The 17,617-nt window shown below is 42.4% G+C and overlaps 1 protein-coding gene across 1 annotated transcript in view; it reads right to left on the bottom strand.

Annotated features, from left to right (window-relative positions):
- Nucleotides 1-17,617, bottom strand: part of itga10 (integrin, alpha 10) — a 62,531-nt gene that overhangs the window by 10,844 nt on the left and 34,070 nt on the right. The window contains exons 8-12 of the mRNA XM_015950395.3: nucleotides 17,207-17,357; nucleotides 10,749-10,914; nucleotides 10,378-10,451; nucleotides 10,147-10,291; nucleotides 9,907-10,055 (exon numbers count right to left, since the gene is read on the bottom strand). Coding sequence (XP_015805881.3) covers nucleotides 9,907-10,055; nucleotides 10,147-10,291; nucleotides 10,378-10,451; nucleotides 10,749-10,914; nucleotides 17,207-17,357 — 685 coding nt within the window. The remainder of the gene's footprint in view (nucleotides 1-9,906; nucleotides 10,056-10,146; nucleotides 10,292-10,377; nucleotides 10,452-10,748; nucleotides 10,915-17,206; nucleotides 17,358-17,617) is intronic.

Raw genomic sequence — 17,617 nt, 5'->3', positions numbered from 1 at the left:
TCAAACTGCGCACTGAAGAAGACAAACAGGCTACTAAAGCAGCGCGCATGAAACAACACTTAGGGGCACAACGAACTAGAGTGTATTCAAATGGGCAAACAACATGCTCTCAGAGTAAAAACACTTGTGAACTGGAAATAGATGATAACTGTGATGACTTACGCAAACAAATCGCTGAGCTCAGGAGCCAAATTGCACAGCTTAAGGTTAACAACACAGATAAAAAGGCAAAGAAAACTCAAAAAGAGTCAAAACCCCGTGTGGGGACTAAAATTCCAGATGAGCCCAAACAGATTCAGCAGATAACAGCAGTGGTGCCCAGACCAAAGCCTGGATACTGTTTTAAGTGCGGAGAAGATGGGCACATAGCTTCTAGCTGTAGCAACGAGCCAAATCCAGCACTAGTTGCAACTAAAAGACTTGCTCTTAGACAGAAGCAGCGCGAGTGGGAGATGTCAAAGCCAATTGCTCAGTCTCCTCCTTTAAACCGGTAGAAGCTCCTATCGTGGGACAGATAGGTGCTAAAGTAGAACCAAGTCCCTCTAAGGAAAGGACAGAGAGACTTTTTTGCAAGCCAGTTCATGCTCATTCAGTGCCAAAACTTCCCAAAAGATTAGTGGGTGGGCGATGCACAGCTACAGTCTCAGTTAACAGTGTTGAATGTAATTGTTTACTGGATTCAGGGTCCCAGGTAACCACCATTGCCAATTCTTTTTACCAAGAACACTTACCTGACCTCTCAATTAAACCCATCAGTAATCTGTTAGAAGTCGAGGGCGCAAACGGTCAAGCAGTTCCTTATTTAGGATACATAGAGATAAGTGTCACATTTCCAAAAGAGCTCGATCAGTCTGGACTTGAGTTACCTACCCTTGCGTTAGTGGTTCCGGATATAAGCTCAAACTCTGATACACCACTACTCATTGGCACAAACACACTCGATCCTTTGTATGAGCAATTGTCTGCCAATAACTTACCTGATTCCAAGGCACTCTCTTATGGGTACCAACACGTGCTAAAAGCCTTAGCAGTCAGAAAAAAACAAAGCAAAGATGGACGAGTTGGTGTGGTGAAGCTTCGAGGGAGAACCCAAGAAGTTCTCCCTGCAAATAAAAAACTGTTACTAGAAGGGTTTATGCAACCCAGCCAAAACAAGCATGAGCCTTATGCACTCATTGAACAACCCACCAATGGTTCTCTACCAGGGGGTATAATTGTAGACTGTTGCCTCATTTCCTTACCTTCACATGGTCCATACAAAGTACCTGTTGTACTAAGAAACGAAACTAACCATGACATCACATTACCCACTAACTGTGTGATCGCTGAGTTAGTTAAAGCCGATCGTGTTATGCCATATCCAGAACCTGACAAAAGTGATCAGAAAGTACTTGCGGCGTGTAGTTCGCAGCAACAGACTTCACCTTCAAACCCTCCTCTCAGTTTTGACTTCGGTACTTCGCCCTTGTCCGAAGAATGGAAAGAGAGGATCACCAACAAACTTAACACTTACTCCGATGTGTTTTCGCACCACGATCTTGATTTTGGTCATACACAACAGATAAGACATCACATCAACTTAAAAGACGAGACCCCATTCAAACAGAAATCTCGGCCGATCCATCCACATGATTATGAAGCCGTGAGAAAACATTTGGAAGCCCTCTTGGAAACCGGTATAATAAGAGAGTCGGAGTCTCCATTTGCCTCACCAATAGTGGTAGTTCGGAAAAAGAATGGTGAGGTACGTCTATGTATAGACTATAGAAAGCTTAATCTGCAAACCATTCGCGACGCATATGCCCTGCCTAACTTGGAGGAGTCCTTTTCTGCTCTCGCTGGATCACAGTGGTTTTCTGTGATGGACCTCAAGTCAGGTTACTATCAAATAGAGATGTGTGAAAAGGATAAACCTAAAACTGCTTTTGTTTGCCCGTTTGGGTTTTATGAATTTAACCGTATGCCACAAGGAATAACAAATGCTCCAAGCACTTTCCAACGGGTTATGGAAAAGTGTATGAAGGACATTAATCTGAAGGAAGTGTTAGTTTTCCTAGACGACTTGATCGTCTTTTCCAACTCCTTGGAAGAACACGAAACCAGACTTTCTCACGTTCTTGAACGGCTTAGAGAATACGGACTCAAGCTATCACCAGATAAGTGTCGTTTTTTCCAGACATCTGTGTGTTATCTTGGACATATAGTATCTCGAGATGGCATAAAAACCGATCCAGATAAGGTGGAAGCACTCAAAACATGGCCGAAGCCTCAGACTTTGAAGGAACTCCAATCTTTCTTAGGATTTACCGGTTATTACCGACGCTTCGTTAAAGATTACTCAAATATTGTCAAGCCACTAACATCTCTCACGGCTGGTTATCCACCCAAACGGAAAAACTTTAAAACACCACCATGTAGATCAAAGTACTTGAACCCCAAAGAACCCTTTGGGAATCGTTGGAGCCAAGACTGTGAGAAGTCCTTTCAAACTATTATTGAAAAACTTACCACTTCGCCAGTTCTTGGCTACGCTGACGCAAAACTCCCATATCTAGTACACACAGATGCTAGTACGACCGGACTCGGTGCAGCGCTATACCAAGTGCAAAACGGTGTCACACAGGTAATCGCTTATGCAAGTCGCGGTTTAAGCTCTAGTGAAACTAGGTACCCTGCGCACAAGTTGGAGTTTCTAGCCTTAAAGTGGGCCATAACAGATAAGTTTCATGACTATTTGTATGGGAACACATTCACTGTCATTACTGATAATAATCCGTTAACTTACCTCTTAACAACGGCAAAACTCGATGCAACGAGCTATCGTTGGCTAGCTGCGTTGTCCACCTATAATTTTGACATCAGATACCGTGCAGGTACACAGAACGTTGACGCGGATGGCCTGTCTAGGAGGCTGCATGATAAACCTGAAGACAACTCAAAATTCACTGAGGAATGCCAACGACTAGATGAGTTCCGATCTCATCTTTTATCCTCTGTCAAAGAAGTCGAGCTTCAACTTCAAGCCGAAGCAGTGAAGGCAACATGCCAAAAGCACATGGTCTTGGATGAGACTGATTCTCCTTGTGGTTTAGTTCAGTCACTTGCCATGTCTGCAGCGGCCATTCCAGACCTATTCCAGTTGGAAGACAATAGTGACAGTTTCTTTGCTGTGCCCAAGTATAACCATGCTGACCTTGTCTCCTTGCAGAGGAAAGATCCAACCATTGGCCGAGTCATTCAGCTGCTTATGACTGACAATAAACCGCCAACTGATACTATTGCAGAACCCCCGGTGGTTCTTAACCTTTTGAGAGAGTGGAAACGGTTTGAGTTTCAAAATGATTTACTGTACCGGAGACGCCAATTAGGACCAGAGACATCATTGCAGTTAGTCTTGCCTGATTCATTACGTTCAACAGTCATGCAAAGCCTACATGATGATATGGGGCATCTTGGGGTTGAACGTACGACAGATCTCATTCGGTCCCGTTTTTACTGGCCAAGAATGGCTAGTGATATCGAAATCAAAGTTAAAACTTGCGAAAGATGTATCCGTCGGAAGGCCCTCCCTGACAAAGCTGCTCCAATGGTGAGTATTACCACCACCAGACCTATGGAGTTAGTTTGCATGGATTTTCTCTCCATAGAACCAGACAGTAAGAACACTAAAGATGTCTTAGTGATTACAGACCATTTTACAAAGTATGCAGTGTCCATCCCAACCAAAGATCAGAAAGCCACCACCGTCGCGAAGAACCTGTGGGAACATTTTTTAGTCCACTACGGGTTTCCTGAGCGTCTTCATAGTGATCAGGGACGGGATTTCGAATCACGTACAATCAAGGAACTTTGTTCTTTACTTGGTATCCGTAAAGTCAGAACGAGCCCTTATCACCCGCGTGGCAACCCCGTTGAACGGTACAATCGTACATTACTCAGCATGTTGGGAACTTTACAAGCCACTGAGAAACATCACTGGCGCGATTTTGTAAAACCACTTACTCACTCGTACAATTGTACAAAAAATGACGTGACGGGATACTCTCCCTACGAGCTAATGTTCGGTAGGCAGCCTCGGTTGCCTATAGATATTGCCTTTGGGTTACCGCATTTGAACAAGCCCTCTATAACTCATTCTCAGTATGTTAAAGAACTGAAGAGTCATCTGGAACAGAGTTATGACACTGTCATAAAAAACTCTCAAAAAACAGCGAGGAAGAACAAAGAACGGTTCGACAGAAACATTCGTGAGTCCACACTAGGTGTGGGAGATCGTGTTTTAGTCCGAAATCTTCGCTTAAGAGCAAAGCATAAATTAGCAGACAAATGGGAGCAAACAGTGTATATAGTTCTCAAACAGATGGAAAACTTGCCAGTATACACTGTAAAACCAGAGAACGGAGAAGGACCCAACAGAACACTCCACAGAGATCTTTTACTGCCTTGTGGTTTTCTCTCTTCATTAGAAAATGAAACAGAACGCGTTACGAAACCTAGCAGACCTCATACAAGACAGAGTTCAGCCTTAGAACCTGACCCAGATGAGCCACTTGACGAAGAGGTAGATGAGTTTTATTACTCTGATCTTCCACAAGTGCTAAACCGACCATCCTATCAAATAGCGGTCACCTTGCCAAATAGGGAACTCATAGCAGATTCAGGACCGGTAAATAATATTCAACAACAAAACACACTATCCTTACACACAGGGGATCGCAAGGAACCAACCTTAGCTGGTAATGAAAATGCTGAATTGTCCTTACTTGACAAAGGCATCAACACCGAAACATACTTACCTGACAGAATGAGTGAAACTGCGACATTCTTACCTGAAAGAGTGAAAGAAGCAGCAACATACTTACCTGAAAAAACGAAAAAAAACGAAGTATACTTACCTGACGTAGAAACGGGGGATGAAACTAACACAAACCTACCTCAATTGGATGGTGTCCTAAAGTCGCAGCAACGTGATGTAAGTTTTGAACCCATCATACACGATCAGACACATACATCTGAAAAGACCAAAGTCTTAGAGAATAGCTCATCAGCTCTGTCGGAAACAGAGAGCTCACTTCGTCCTGTCTCAGTTGAGAATCAAACCGAAACGGATGAGCATGATACTGTGCAACCAGAGATGTATGTCAGGAGATCTGAACGAAGTAGTCAGCCTCCTCAAAGACTAACTTACTCTCAATTGGGCAATCCACTAGTGACCGTAGTTAGGTCCCTTTTCCAAGGACTTAATAAAGCTTTTATTGACTCTCTTACTCAAGAAGTTGTGTACCCCGTAGAAACAATGCACAGGGACGTGCATGATATTTAATGGGGGAGGATGTAACCCAGAAGCTAGAACCTTAATGAGGTATTAACTAATTGGCTTACTAATATGATCCATCCTCAATTTAGATAAAATATAAAATATAAATTAAGGAAATTAACAATACTAATTAATAGATATCTAATTAACTAATAGATAATTTCATAATGAATTATTGGAAGGGTGAATAACTAAAATAACGAGTTTAATATTAAACATCGGTTAAAACAAGAATCTTGAACATCACTAACAGAAACAGAAGAGGAAAGCTGTATACTATTGGTCCAGGTGGGAATCTGAAATTTCATTGGCTGAGAGAAATAAGTCCCGCCTCCGCGAAATAAAACCGTGCGACGCAGCTGAGCGAGAGGAGAGACAAACGGCTGTGCAGCACGCAGATACAGAAAGCAAAGACTGAGCGGTTAGAGAGAGAGAGAGAGAGAGAAAAAAACAACGGTCGAGGCCGTGAAGAACCCTGATTTGGGTGCCGCATAGATAGAGGGAGAGGCGGACTTGACTCCTTCTAATAAGAGCTAGGAACTTGGAACCAACGCGGTGAGTAAAGAAAAAAGAAGAGAAAAAGCTAACGATGCAACTTAAAAAAAAAAGGAAACTTAAATAGCTTATCAAATTAATTCCATTCTTATAGATTTGTGTGGAGACGACAGAGTGAACCAATCCTCTGTAGGAGGGAACCGTTGGAGCGCGTTGGTGAGTGAATGAGATTAAATTCAGTAAATTATTAAATTCAAAAAGCTAATTACAGCAACCGAGGTGACAGCAGTGGGCTGCTAGACGTTAGATCCCAGGAGTTAACATCTCAAACTACCAGTTAACGGTGGTAGGGCATATAGGAGTTAACGGCTCAAACCGCCAGTTAACGGCGGTAGGGCATATGGGATTCCCAGGAGTTAACGGCTCAAACCGCCAGTTAATGGTGGTACGGCCTAGATGTACAAGGTCCTCAGGGGCGTTATAGCTAACGCCATAGAATTAGCAATGCGTCCCTTAACCAAACATTTAATAATAAAAAAAATAGATAAATAAAAATAAATAAAAGCTAACTGATTAGGGAGGAATTATTTTACAAAGGTGGACCAAAGGACCAGAATTTATATTTTGTTGAATTTTGTTATAGAACATTTTATTTATTTATTTATTTATTTATTTATTTATTTATTTATTTATTTATTTATTGTGTTACAGATATACAAGGTGTCACAATGCTGTATAGAAACACAACTAAAAGTATCCTTGTTGTCATGAATGTATTTCTTGTTGAATAGTGTAGAGTAATAGAATCTAACTGAGCCTATTGAGCTGAACAATTGTTGTCATATGTAATTATATTTCCAGAGCTACTGAGAATTATTTTAATAGACAATCAAATTGATGTTATGTTAGTTGAACTGTGAACCCAAACATGATTGGCTATGCCAATAGAGTGAAGCATTTGTTTAAGTCTGTAAGACTTTATGCTGTGATGTGACGAGAAGGGTCGATGCCAACTCGCTAACAGTCCTGTTGTTTACAGGCTGGGTTTTTTTTTTTTTTTTTTCCTTGGGTTTGATCCCGACTCCTATGATCACTCACTTGGAACGAGAACTGGATTTCTTCCTGACGAGGGAGATGGCGAGCCTTAACCACTGAACGAACCAGGACATCTCAAGTAACTGAAGAGCAGACTGCTCTCTTCTGTGAACAATCTCAACGGTGCGGTAGGAAAAAATCCAGTTCTCGTTCCAAGTGAGTGATCATAGGAGTCGGGATCAAACCCAAGGAAAAAAAAAAACCCAGCCTGTAAACAACAGGACTGTTAGCGAGTTGGCATCGACCCTTCTCGTCACATCACAGCATAAAGTCTTACAGACTTAAACAAATGCTTCACTCTATTGGCATAGCCAATCATGTTTGGGTTCACAGTTCAACTAACATAACATCAATTTGATTGTCTATTAAAATAATTCTCAGTAGCTCTGGAAATATAATTACATATGACAACAATTGTTCAGCTCAATAGGCTCAGTTAGATTCTATTACTCTACACTATTCAACAAGAAATACATTCATGACAACAAGGATACATTTAGTTGTGTTTCTATACAGCATTGTGACACCTTGTATATCTGTAACACAATAAACAAATAAATAAATAAACAAACAAATAAATAAATAAATAAATAAAATTTTCTATAACAAAATTAAACAAAATATAAATTCTGGTCCTTTGGTCCACCTTTGTAAAATAATTCCTCCCTAATCAGTTAGCTTTTATTTATTTTTATTTATCTATTTTTTTTTATTATTAAATGTTTGGTTAAGGGACGCATTGCTAATTCTATGGCGTTAGCTATAACGCCCCTGAGGACCTTGTACATCTAGGCCGTACCACCATTAACTGGCGGTTTGAGCCGTTAACTCCTGGGAATCCCATATGCCCTACCGCCGTTAACTGGCGGTTTGAGCCGTTAACTCCTATATGCCCTACCACCGTTAACTGGTAGTTTGAGATGTTAACTCCTGGGATCTAACGTCTAGCAGCCCACTGCTGTCACCTCGGTTGCTGTAATTAGCTTTTTGAATTTAATAATTTACTGAATTTAATCTCATTCACTCACCAACGCGCTCCAACGGTTCCCTCCTACAGAGGATTGGTTCACTCTGTCGTCTCCACACAAATCTATAAGAATGGAATTAATTTGATAAGCTATTTAAGTTTCCTTTTTTTTTTAAGTTGCATCGTTAGCTTTTTCTCTTCTTTTTTCTTTACTCACCGCGTTGGTTCCAAGTTCCTAGCTCTTATTAGAAGGAGTCAAGTCCGCCTCTCCCTCTATCTATGCGGCACCCAAATCAGGGTTCTTCACGGCCTCGACCGTTGTTTTTTTCTCTCTCTCTCTCTCTCTAACCGCTCAGTCTTTGCTTTCTGTATCTGCGTGCTGCACAGCCGTTTGTCTCTCCTCTCGCTCAGCTGCGTCGCACGGTTTTATTTCGCGGAGGCGGGACTTATTTCTCTCAGCCAATGAAATTTCAGATTCCCACCTGGACCAATAGTATACAGCTTTCCTCTTCTGTTTCTGTTAGTGATGTTCAAGATTCTTGTTTTAACCGATGTTTAATATTAAACTCGTTATTTTAGTTATTCACCCTTCCAATAATTCATTATGAAATTATCTATTAGTTAATTAGATATCTATTAATTAGTATTGTTAATTTCCTTAATTTATATTTTATATTTTATCTAAATTGAGGATGGATCATATTAGTAAGCCAATTAGTTAATACCTCATTAAGGTTCTAGCTTCTGGGTTACATCTGCAAAACATTTTATGTTTTATGTTTCATTAAAAACAGAAAAACGTAAAATGTAAATTATAATCTAGTTGCTTTTATCAAACTGTTGAACTTAGTTTATATCTCTTGGCTCTGAAGCATTAGAGTACACAGGATAAACATATGTGCCTTACCTGGGTATGACATTTAATAAAACTGCCCTATTCTGCTCAGCTGTGTGCATCAGGTCTGTTTCTTCTCTAGAATTATGAAAACTGGTGAATAATAGGTCAAAATCATAATCAGCTTTAACTTAATTTTTGATTAAATGATACACATTTAATCTGCTGATGAGAGGTGTGCTCTAACTTGTAAACAGCCTTAACCTATTAAAGCAGGATAGCCTAATAATGAAGTAATAAGATAACCCCAATAGAGCAAACAGATATAAAGTTGGTCTACAGTGTGATAAAATGCTACAAGAATTATTACAAGTTCACATTTGATGTTTTTCAGGCTCTTTTATGAAAGAAACTGAACCTGATTTGTTGCTAAACAGGAAATGATGTTTATTATAGCGATGAGTTCACATTTTCTTCAAAAAACTCCTCAAGGTCTTGCTGTGAACACAAAAACCTGCAGCGAGGGAAAACTGTTTCCTCTTACACGAAATAGCCAATCATAGTAGAGCCCTTCCAGCCAATCAGAGGCGAGAAAGGCGGGACCTTCCTTGGACATCCTAGAATTCCAAATGACGCCTACTGCATACACAAATAGCCATATAGTGCTAACGAGAAGTAATGACTAACTACTGAATTATCTCCTCAGCCTCCATCAGGTTCTGCAGGAGCTGCTAATTGCTCGTTTTAATCAAATCTGCAGAGTTCAAGAAAGGAAACATCTAAAACCCACAGCTAACGCTACAACAGGCTAAAACCATAGCTACGATGTAGCTACGCTAATCACTTAGCTCCAACACATAAAGGAAAAACCCCTCTTCCTCAGTTAGCTTGATGTTTACAGACTGATAATAGTTCAGTGCTGTTTGAGTTAGCATTCGAGCTAGGTCGGTGTGCTAGGGCGACTGTACGTCAGCACATCGTCCCATAGTGCATGCTGGGAACTGGGGCGCAAATCAACCCAAGGCATGTGTGAACGATTCGATTAGTTGTCGAGGCGAGACTCGGGAAATATAAGTTATGGAAGCTCTGCTTTCCATGAAACAACAGGGACAGATAGTCAAATGTAGCGTTTTTTAAATTAAACTACATCCTCCAGCTTTAAACTCAGCACAAGACATTCGATGACACAAACCTTACCTGTTCTCCATTCAAGGCCTGCATAATCTCCACATCCCCGTAATCGTTGAGCTCAAACAAAATGACTTTGCCTTTATGTTTAAAGCGAGGAGCTCCAGCTACATACAGCCTCTTCCAGTCACCGATCACCACAGATGAGACCGTGTAACCTGAAAACACACAGTCCAGCCTCAAACTCAAGTAAATAAATATTTATAAAACGTCACGATTTTTGAGTGTCTAGATGTGAAAGTTTGGTACCTAAATAAGCGGCGTGATTTTTGAGCTCCAGAGGAAATTCACTTTCGAAGGCCTCTCTGGATGGGATGATTGGTCCACTGGCCCTGTCCATCAAAACGCCACCATCCCAGTCGTAGGCACCCACAATCCCAAAGAGAATACCATCCTGAGGAAGAATAAAAGAGGAAAAATCAACTATAAACTGAGCTGACAGCTGCCACAGGAGTGACAACAAACACAAGCAGGACTTACAGCTAAAGTGTGCGTGGAGAAGCCGACCTGGGACATCTCCATGTGGAATGTGCTCTGGTTGTAGCCCATCGTACCTAAAAGGTCAACATCATTCATTCTCGTGTTTCTTTGCACTTCTACTCCCTTCCTTTTCCTTCTTTGTGCCTCTGAGGATCTGACCTTTAACCCCAACCTCAAGACAGCTGGTGGTGGACATTTCCTCTCCTCCTCATCCTCTTCGATTCCTCTCAACATCTAAGGTGATGTCACTTTTCGTACGACTTCCTCAGACCTTTTCCTTTTTAAAACCTTTTCTGATCGTGTGTTACAGCGCGACTCCAAGTAATCTCAAAACTAAAAGCAACCTTTCTACATTTTATTCAAATCAGCACCTTCCAGGGTGAAGATCCGATCTCCCAGAGCGTCCACAATGTCATTCAGCGCAGCTTCGTCGGTCACGTTGAAGAAATACTTGTCGTCTGGGTCGCTGGCGATGTACTTGATCTCGTCGATGAAAGTCTCCGGGTCCTGCCCTTTCCGGATGTAATAACCCAGAACCTGAAGTCCAGGCGAGGAAAGGATCGAAAATTAGTTGAAGTATTTGTGAAAGCAATATGCTGGAAAGGCGCTAAAGTGAGGAACTGGGAGTAAATAAACAGATTATCACCACTAAAAGTCCTAAACGAGTTGTGTGTTTTTGATGGACTATGACACAGACCTGCAATGACTGAAGAAACATCCACTACAGGATCATTGGCTCATGGCTCAACGCCTGAAGTACAAACCAGAAAATTCCATAAGAGAAACCAAACCCAAGAATCTCCGCTGTGGCTCCGGCTGCCAAACACATGAAGGAAATCCTCTGTTTTCAAAGCGTAGGGGAGCGGGGCGTAGTGTGTGAAGTAAAAAGTACCTACTTCTACATATGCACGCCGGGCTCTTATAGAAGTTTTAAAAAGTCCAGAGGGGGGCTGAACGAAACTCAAAACACATTTCCAGTTATTATCATTTACAGAGCCAAGCATTCCTAAAATGCTGCACTCTCTTGTGCTTACGTCCTCCTCGTGAATCACTAAAATGTGTTTCTTTAGCAAAGACAACCTCCCTCATTAATACATCACTAACATACCTGGCAACATCCTGTGATGATGGTAGCTGTCTGACTTCATGAAACCAAAGGAAGTGAGGAAGTAACTCAGGAGCAACATGCATGTGTGTCGAACATCTCCCACAGCATCACCCACTCACACATGACGCTGGCTCACCTTTACAGCTCGGTATTTTTGTTATGTTGTAAGGGGATGTGAACTCTGTGTATGCGTGCATCGTATTTTTGATTTTGCATAGATGTCTGAAGCATCGACATATAAATATTGGACAATGGGTTTCCATAGACTCAAATAACACATTTTTGAGGCCAAATGGGAGGTGGCCACCACCGCCATTTTGACCATGTCACTGGTTCCGTCAAGCCTGCAGAGGTGTGCTGCGATCAAGCCTCGAGGGAAAAAGGTGTATTCAGGGATGTGCCTGAAGTTACGTACATGTGACTATCTCTCACTGTACATACTGCTGCTTCTCATTTGGATTGCTGCCGCTCAACCATCACACTGCTGTCTATCCATGCTACTGTTCGACTTGTATCTGTAAGTCTTCACCTGCTTGTTAAGCTAATGTAATGGTCACATTGTCAGTATGCATGCTAAGTCGTGCTGCATTTATTTACCTATTTTATCGCATTGCTTAGCTTTGGTCATCAGCCCATGCTGCTGCTTCACGCTGCCGTTAGCTTCTGCTCACTCAGCTTTGTATGTCGCCGCAGGGCTCCTTCATCCTTGTCATTAAAACCATTTGACATCGAGGAGTGTATTTCTTCAAAGCCCAGACAATTCCACAAAAGGGAAGAGAGGAGGAGCTGAGGGTGGGGCTGTGAGGCTGGGATCAACTGACGACACCCGGTCGAACTAGCGACAAGCTAACCTGAAGCTAACGCAAAGCTAATGCGGAGGTGGGAGCTAAGCTAACGGAGGTAGCAACCTAGTTACAACCGGAGTTAACTGTGCACAACACCAGAGCTTCTGAGTCAGAGATACGCCGGGCTGACCGCTGGGTAAAACCGGGTGGAACACAGAGGTCTCCCAGAGCTCCACAAGCCAGCAGCCCGCGCAGCAGACAGAAGCCACAATCAGACAGAGATGCGCCGAGCTGCGGGGAGGGAAGAACGGGTGGAAAACATCGGTTTCCATCCAGACCTTCACAAGCCGGCAGCCTGCGCAGCAGACAGAAGCCGCGATGAGAAAGAGATGCGCTGGGCTGCGGGGAGGGGAGAAATGGGTGGAACACAGAGGTCTCCCGAGAGCTCCACAAGCCGATAGTCGGAACCCAGCTCCACCAACATGTTATATTTCAACCCATTTTCAAGGTGCAGCATTATGTTAGATGCACTGGGTTTTACCCTTTTACATTTAAATTTCATGGTTAAACAGTACATGTTAAAATCTAAGCTCAGCTCGGCAGTGACCTAAAATACATAAATATAATTTTACTTACAGAAAAAAATGAAGTGGAGACTCCTTGGATGCTCTATTAGTGCAATTAATGCCACAGCAAGTCATTTTGTCCAACAATTGCACAAATAATATCCAATAAAGAATACACAAACACGGAGACTCAAAATCCCGGAACATTTCCAAGCCAGACCGAGGCTCTACTGAGGCCTTTCCACGGAGCTAGCTCTGTGGTCACGTGGGTCTGATGCTCATTAATTATACAGAATTTTAGGCTTTTAATACACTTAAACAGAAGAGTGAGAAAAAAATTCACCCCCCTCAGAGTTGTCATGAGTGTAAACTAGATCATTTAAACCAAAAACATGTTTTGGTACCAGGCTGTAAACATGTTTATTTCTGCTGTGAAATTGGCATTTTTAACATGGGAGTCAATGAGGATTTGCTCTTTTCTGACACCAGCCCCTAGTGGATGAGGGTGGAACTGCAATTTTTGGTACTTCTGGGTTGGCCTAAATTTTTGAGCCGCATTGTGGGGGCTTGGTCTGAAGACTATTTTTATCTTATGATCAAATCTTAACTTTAAATTAAATTAAATTAAAGATTAAATCTTAATTTATCTTAACTATTTTTATCTTCTTAACTATTTTATCTGCTCAACCATCTAAATAATCTGTATCTGTACTCGGAGTGGGCGTGGTCGAGTTTTGTGTGCAGGGAGGGGCGGGCGCTCTATGTGACTGGCCAATCACAGAGCGTGAAGACAGTCAGTTGCCCAATGAGGATTTTTCTTCAGCACGATTACAGATATTTCCGAGTTTTACTCGTTTCATGCTCGTATTTGTCAAAAATGCTTTATCCGTACCGGATACTCATCTCAGAGGAGTCATCCCTATTCGAAAGAGTCCTGTGTTGTTATTTTTCGTCACTACCTCCCCGAGTCGGGAGTGGGTAATTTGCACTCCTGCTGCCTTCCTTGGATATGGTAGCAGTTTCTCAGGCTCCCTCTCAGGAATCGAAACCTGATTCCCCGTTACCCGTGGTCACCATGGTAGGCACTTAAAGTACCACTGAAAGTTGACAGGGTAGACATTCGAATGTGAGACGTTGCTGCCACGAAGGACCAGCGATCGGCCCCAGGTTATCTAGAATCACCAACGCAACCGGGGCACCCCGAGAGGGTTTTGGGTCTGATGAATGCATGAATCCCTGAGGGTCAGCGCTCGTTTGCATGCATTAGCTCTAGAATTGCCACAGTTATCCAAGTAACGTTGGAGCGATCAAAGGAACCATAACTGATTTAATGAGCCATTCACAGTTTCACTGTACCGACCATGTGTACTTAGACTTGCATGGCTTAATCTTTGAGACTAGCATATGCTACTGGCAGGATCAACCAGGTAGCCCCCTGAGTGTCGGAGACATTGTGTAGTTTTATCAATAATCTCTGGAAATATCCATAGCAATGTTGTAGTAAATGACTTAAAAGTGACTGTGTATTTTTCCTGGCAATGGGGGCAGAAGATACCTAAATTGTTGCAAGCAAGCTGTATTTTTGTGTTATAGTCAGACCTTACCAACAAATGCCCATTAGGGTCAAAAAGCACTGGGGAGTGTAAACTTTAGCAAAATGATGAGCACATCAGACTCCCTTTAATTGCTGGCAACGAGTGAAGAGGTAAATGTGTAAAACAACAACGTTTATGAATGGTGAAAGCTTTGTAACCATTTGTTACAAATCAGTAAATGCATTTTGTTCTCATGGGCTTCCGTAGAAGGAAACATGGCATCTAATATGGCGTCGCCCAGAGACTTAGACCCGCTCCCGTGTATTTTAGACCTGATTTTTTGGTTATTTGTTAAGAAGCCACCAATATTTTTCAACAAATGGGCATCATTTCATTCATTTTGAACAACATTTTGATAGATATTCCCAGAGATTAATGATAAAAACTACACATTGTCCCTTTAAGTATTGTTGTTTGTATTATGTGAAGCAGTTTGTGCTGTTTTTTTCATAAAAACTGCTTTGAAATTTATTGATTGACTTTGGGCTGTCAGAAAGTCTTCATTAAATGCAACAAATCCAGTAAAACACCAGGGGTGTGTGTTGGTAATAATCTGGCGATACGATATATATCACAATATGGGGGGACAATACGATATATATCACGATACAGGGAGATGATACAATGTATATCATGATACCAGGGATGATGCGATATATATATCATGATACGGAGGGACGATACGATATGTATCACGATACGGGGGCGATACGATATATACCATGATATGGGGGGACGAGACAATATATATCATGACGTTGGGGTGGGGGGCGATATATATCACGATACCGGGGACGATACAATATATATCATGATGTGGGGGGGACGATGCGATAAATATCACGATACCAGGGGACGATATGATACATTGTGATACTAAAGCCAGACTGAAATTAACTGAAAAACTCAGGTTAGATGCTTCTAAGTGTTATCGTGAGATCTTGTCAGAATGGAGGTGGTTAAAAACCGTTGCCACCTAGACTAGGTGACCTAGTGGTCGGAGTTTGAAATGAACCTCACAAAGAATTACAGTAGATGTTTGCATTTAATTCTCAAAAAATAAATAAAAAAAACAATACACTGCTTTTAAATGTCGATTCAGTATCATAACACGACACCTTCATTTCAGTTTATCAATACTTTCTCAGATCATCTTATAACGCCATAATTTCTCCCAAAGTCAGAGACTCTCTTGGTCAGCTTGCTTCTCACACCAAACCTTATGTTAGGGATCTTGGTGTGACCTTTGACCCAGCTCTCACCCTGGATTCTCATGTCAGTTCTCTTGTTGGCTCTTCCTTCTTCCATCTCAGGAACGTTGCTAAGCTGAGTCCCATTCTGTCCCGCTCTGAACTTGAGACAGTTCTCCACACCTTCATCTCCTCACGCTTAGACTACTGTAACTCTCTTTTCACGTGTCTGAGCAGAACCTCCCTGAACCGTCTACAGGTGGTTCAGAACGCCTGTGCTCGGCTTCTGACCAAGTCCTCCAAACACACCCACATCACCCCGCTTCTCCTCCAGCTTCACTGGCTGCCAGTCAACTTCAGGGTTCATTTCAAGATCCTGGTTCTGGTCTATAGGGCCTTACATGGACAAGCACCATCTTACATTGGTGATCTTCTCAGTCCCTACACCCCCAGCAGGTCCCTGAGGTCCAGTGACCAAAGCCTACTGGTTGTGTAGCACCAGGCTAAAGGTCAAAGGTGACAGATCATCTGCTGCTGTGGCCCCCAGACTCTGGACCTCTCTCCCCCTGAGCCTGAGATCAGTGGACTCAGTGGTCTCCTTTAAAAAGCAGCTGAAGACTCACTTGTTCAAGCTGGCTTTTGTATGACCTTCTTCACCTCTCTCTCTTTATTCTGCTCTCCCCACCTATTCCACCTTCCTCAGGATCCACTGATTTCCCTCTTTCCTATTCACTCTCTCTCTTTTTTAACATTTTTTCTTTTAAATCCCAATTGCCTATTTTTGCTCATTTTAAATATATTTTTAAACATTTTCTAAATGCTTTTTTATATTTTAACATTTTTTTGTTTTTGTTTTTGTGAAGCGCCTCATGATTTTTATCTTGAGAGGCGCTATAGAAATGATATTTTCTTCTTCTTCTTCATGAATGCCCCTGCAACCCTTTCATAAATTATAAAATGGATTCGTCTGTTTGGGTCCAGAACTCTTGACCCTTCTGACATACCCTCTCTGCTGTGAAGTCTCAACGTTCCCTGTGAGACAAGGAGGGGTCCCACCACAAGTGTCTGCCTGCCTCTGCGTTATTATAACCATCAGGATGTGACCACAGTGCGTTCTTCTCAGTGGAGGGGTCGGGTGGAGCCGGCCAGAAGCAGCTTTTCTTGTTGGCTATTTTAGTAGACTCAAGGGGTTCGTTTGGTTAGTTGGCCCATGGACGTAATTTTCACTTGAGAAGTGGGGGGGACACGGGGGGGGAGGGGTCTTTACAGTATGCTCTAATGGGAAACAGGTTTCAACACAAGCGGCTGTTTTCCGCTTGGTCTTAGAGCTCAACCAGTGTCAATTTAATATAGCGTAATATTGTTTATGGATGGTAAAAAGTGCAGGGGTCAAAACTTGATTTTGGTAAAAGTGGGGGGGACATGTCCCTCCTGTCCCCCCCCCCCCCAAAATTACGTCCATGAGTTGGCCACCTTGTTTTAGAGGAGTGGTGGTGGAATTGTGCGGTTATAAACATCGGCACAATGGAGGAGGAATGTTTTCTATATTGTTTTTCAGTCAGGGTAGAGAGGACTTAGAACTCACGGCGATGGCGTATCTGGTGATGTTTCGGCTCTCACATTCCTCCAGAGCGGCTGGCAGAGAGTCCCCATCATGCGACTCCCCGTCCGTCACCACGATCATCACCTTGGTAGCGCCCTCCCTCGCTCCACGCTCAGCACTGAACGCTTCGGTGCTGCAAAGGACGGAAAAATGTGACAACAGAGCTGAAAAATTTGTAAATCTGTTCAGCTGATTCTGCTGAACTGAGTTCGATTTGTACCAGGAGACAAAAGAAAGAATAAAACGCTATCAAAGGAATCCAAAGGGTTCAAATAAAGGCAGCTGGACTTCTTTGGTTTCTTGAAGATGTTTTTCTTCTCAATCAAGGAGCAGGACTAGAAAACGGGAGAGTCGAGTCGTTACACAAGAGCATGGCACAACAAAGGAGAGCTC

Source organism: Nothobranchius furzeri, chromosome 5 (assembly GCF_043380555.1).
Source record: "Nothobranchius furzeri strain GRZ-AD chromosome 5, NfurGRZ-RIMD1, whole genome shotgun sequence".
NCBI lineage: Eukaryota > Metazoa > Chordata > Actinopteri > Cyprinodontiformes > Nothobranchiidae > Nothobranchius > Nothobranchius furzeri.
This window is presented reverse-complemented; position numbering and strand designations above follow the sequence as displayed.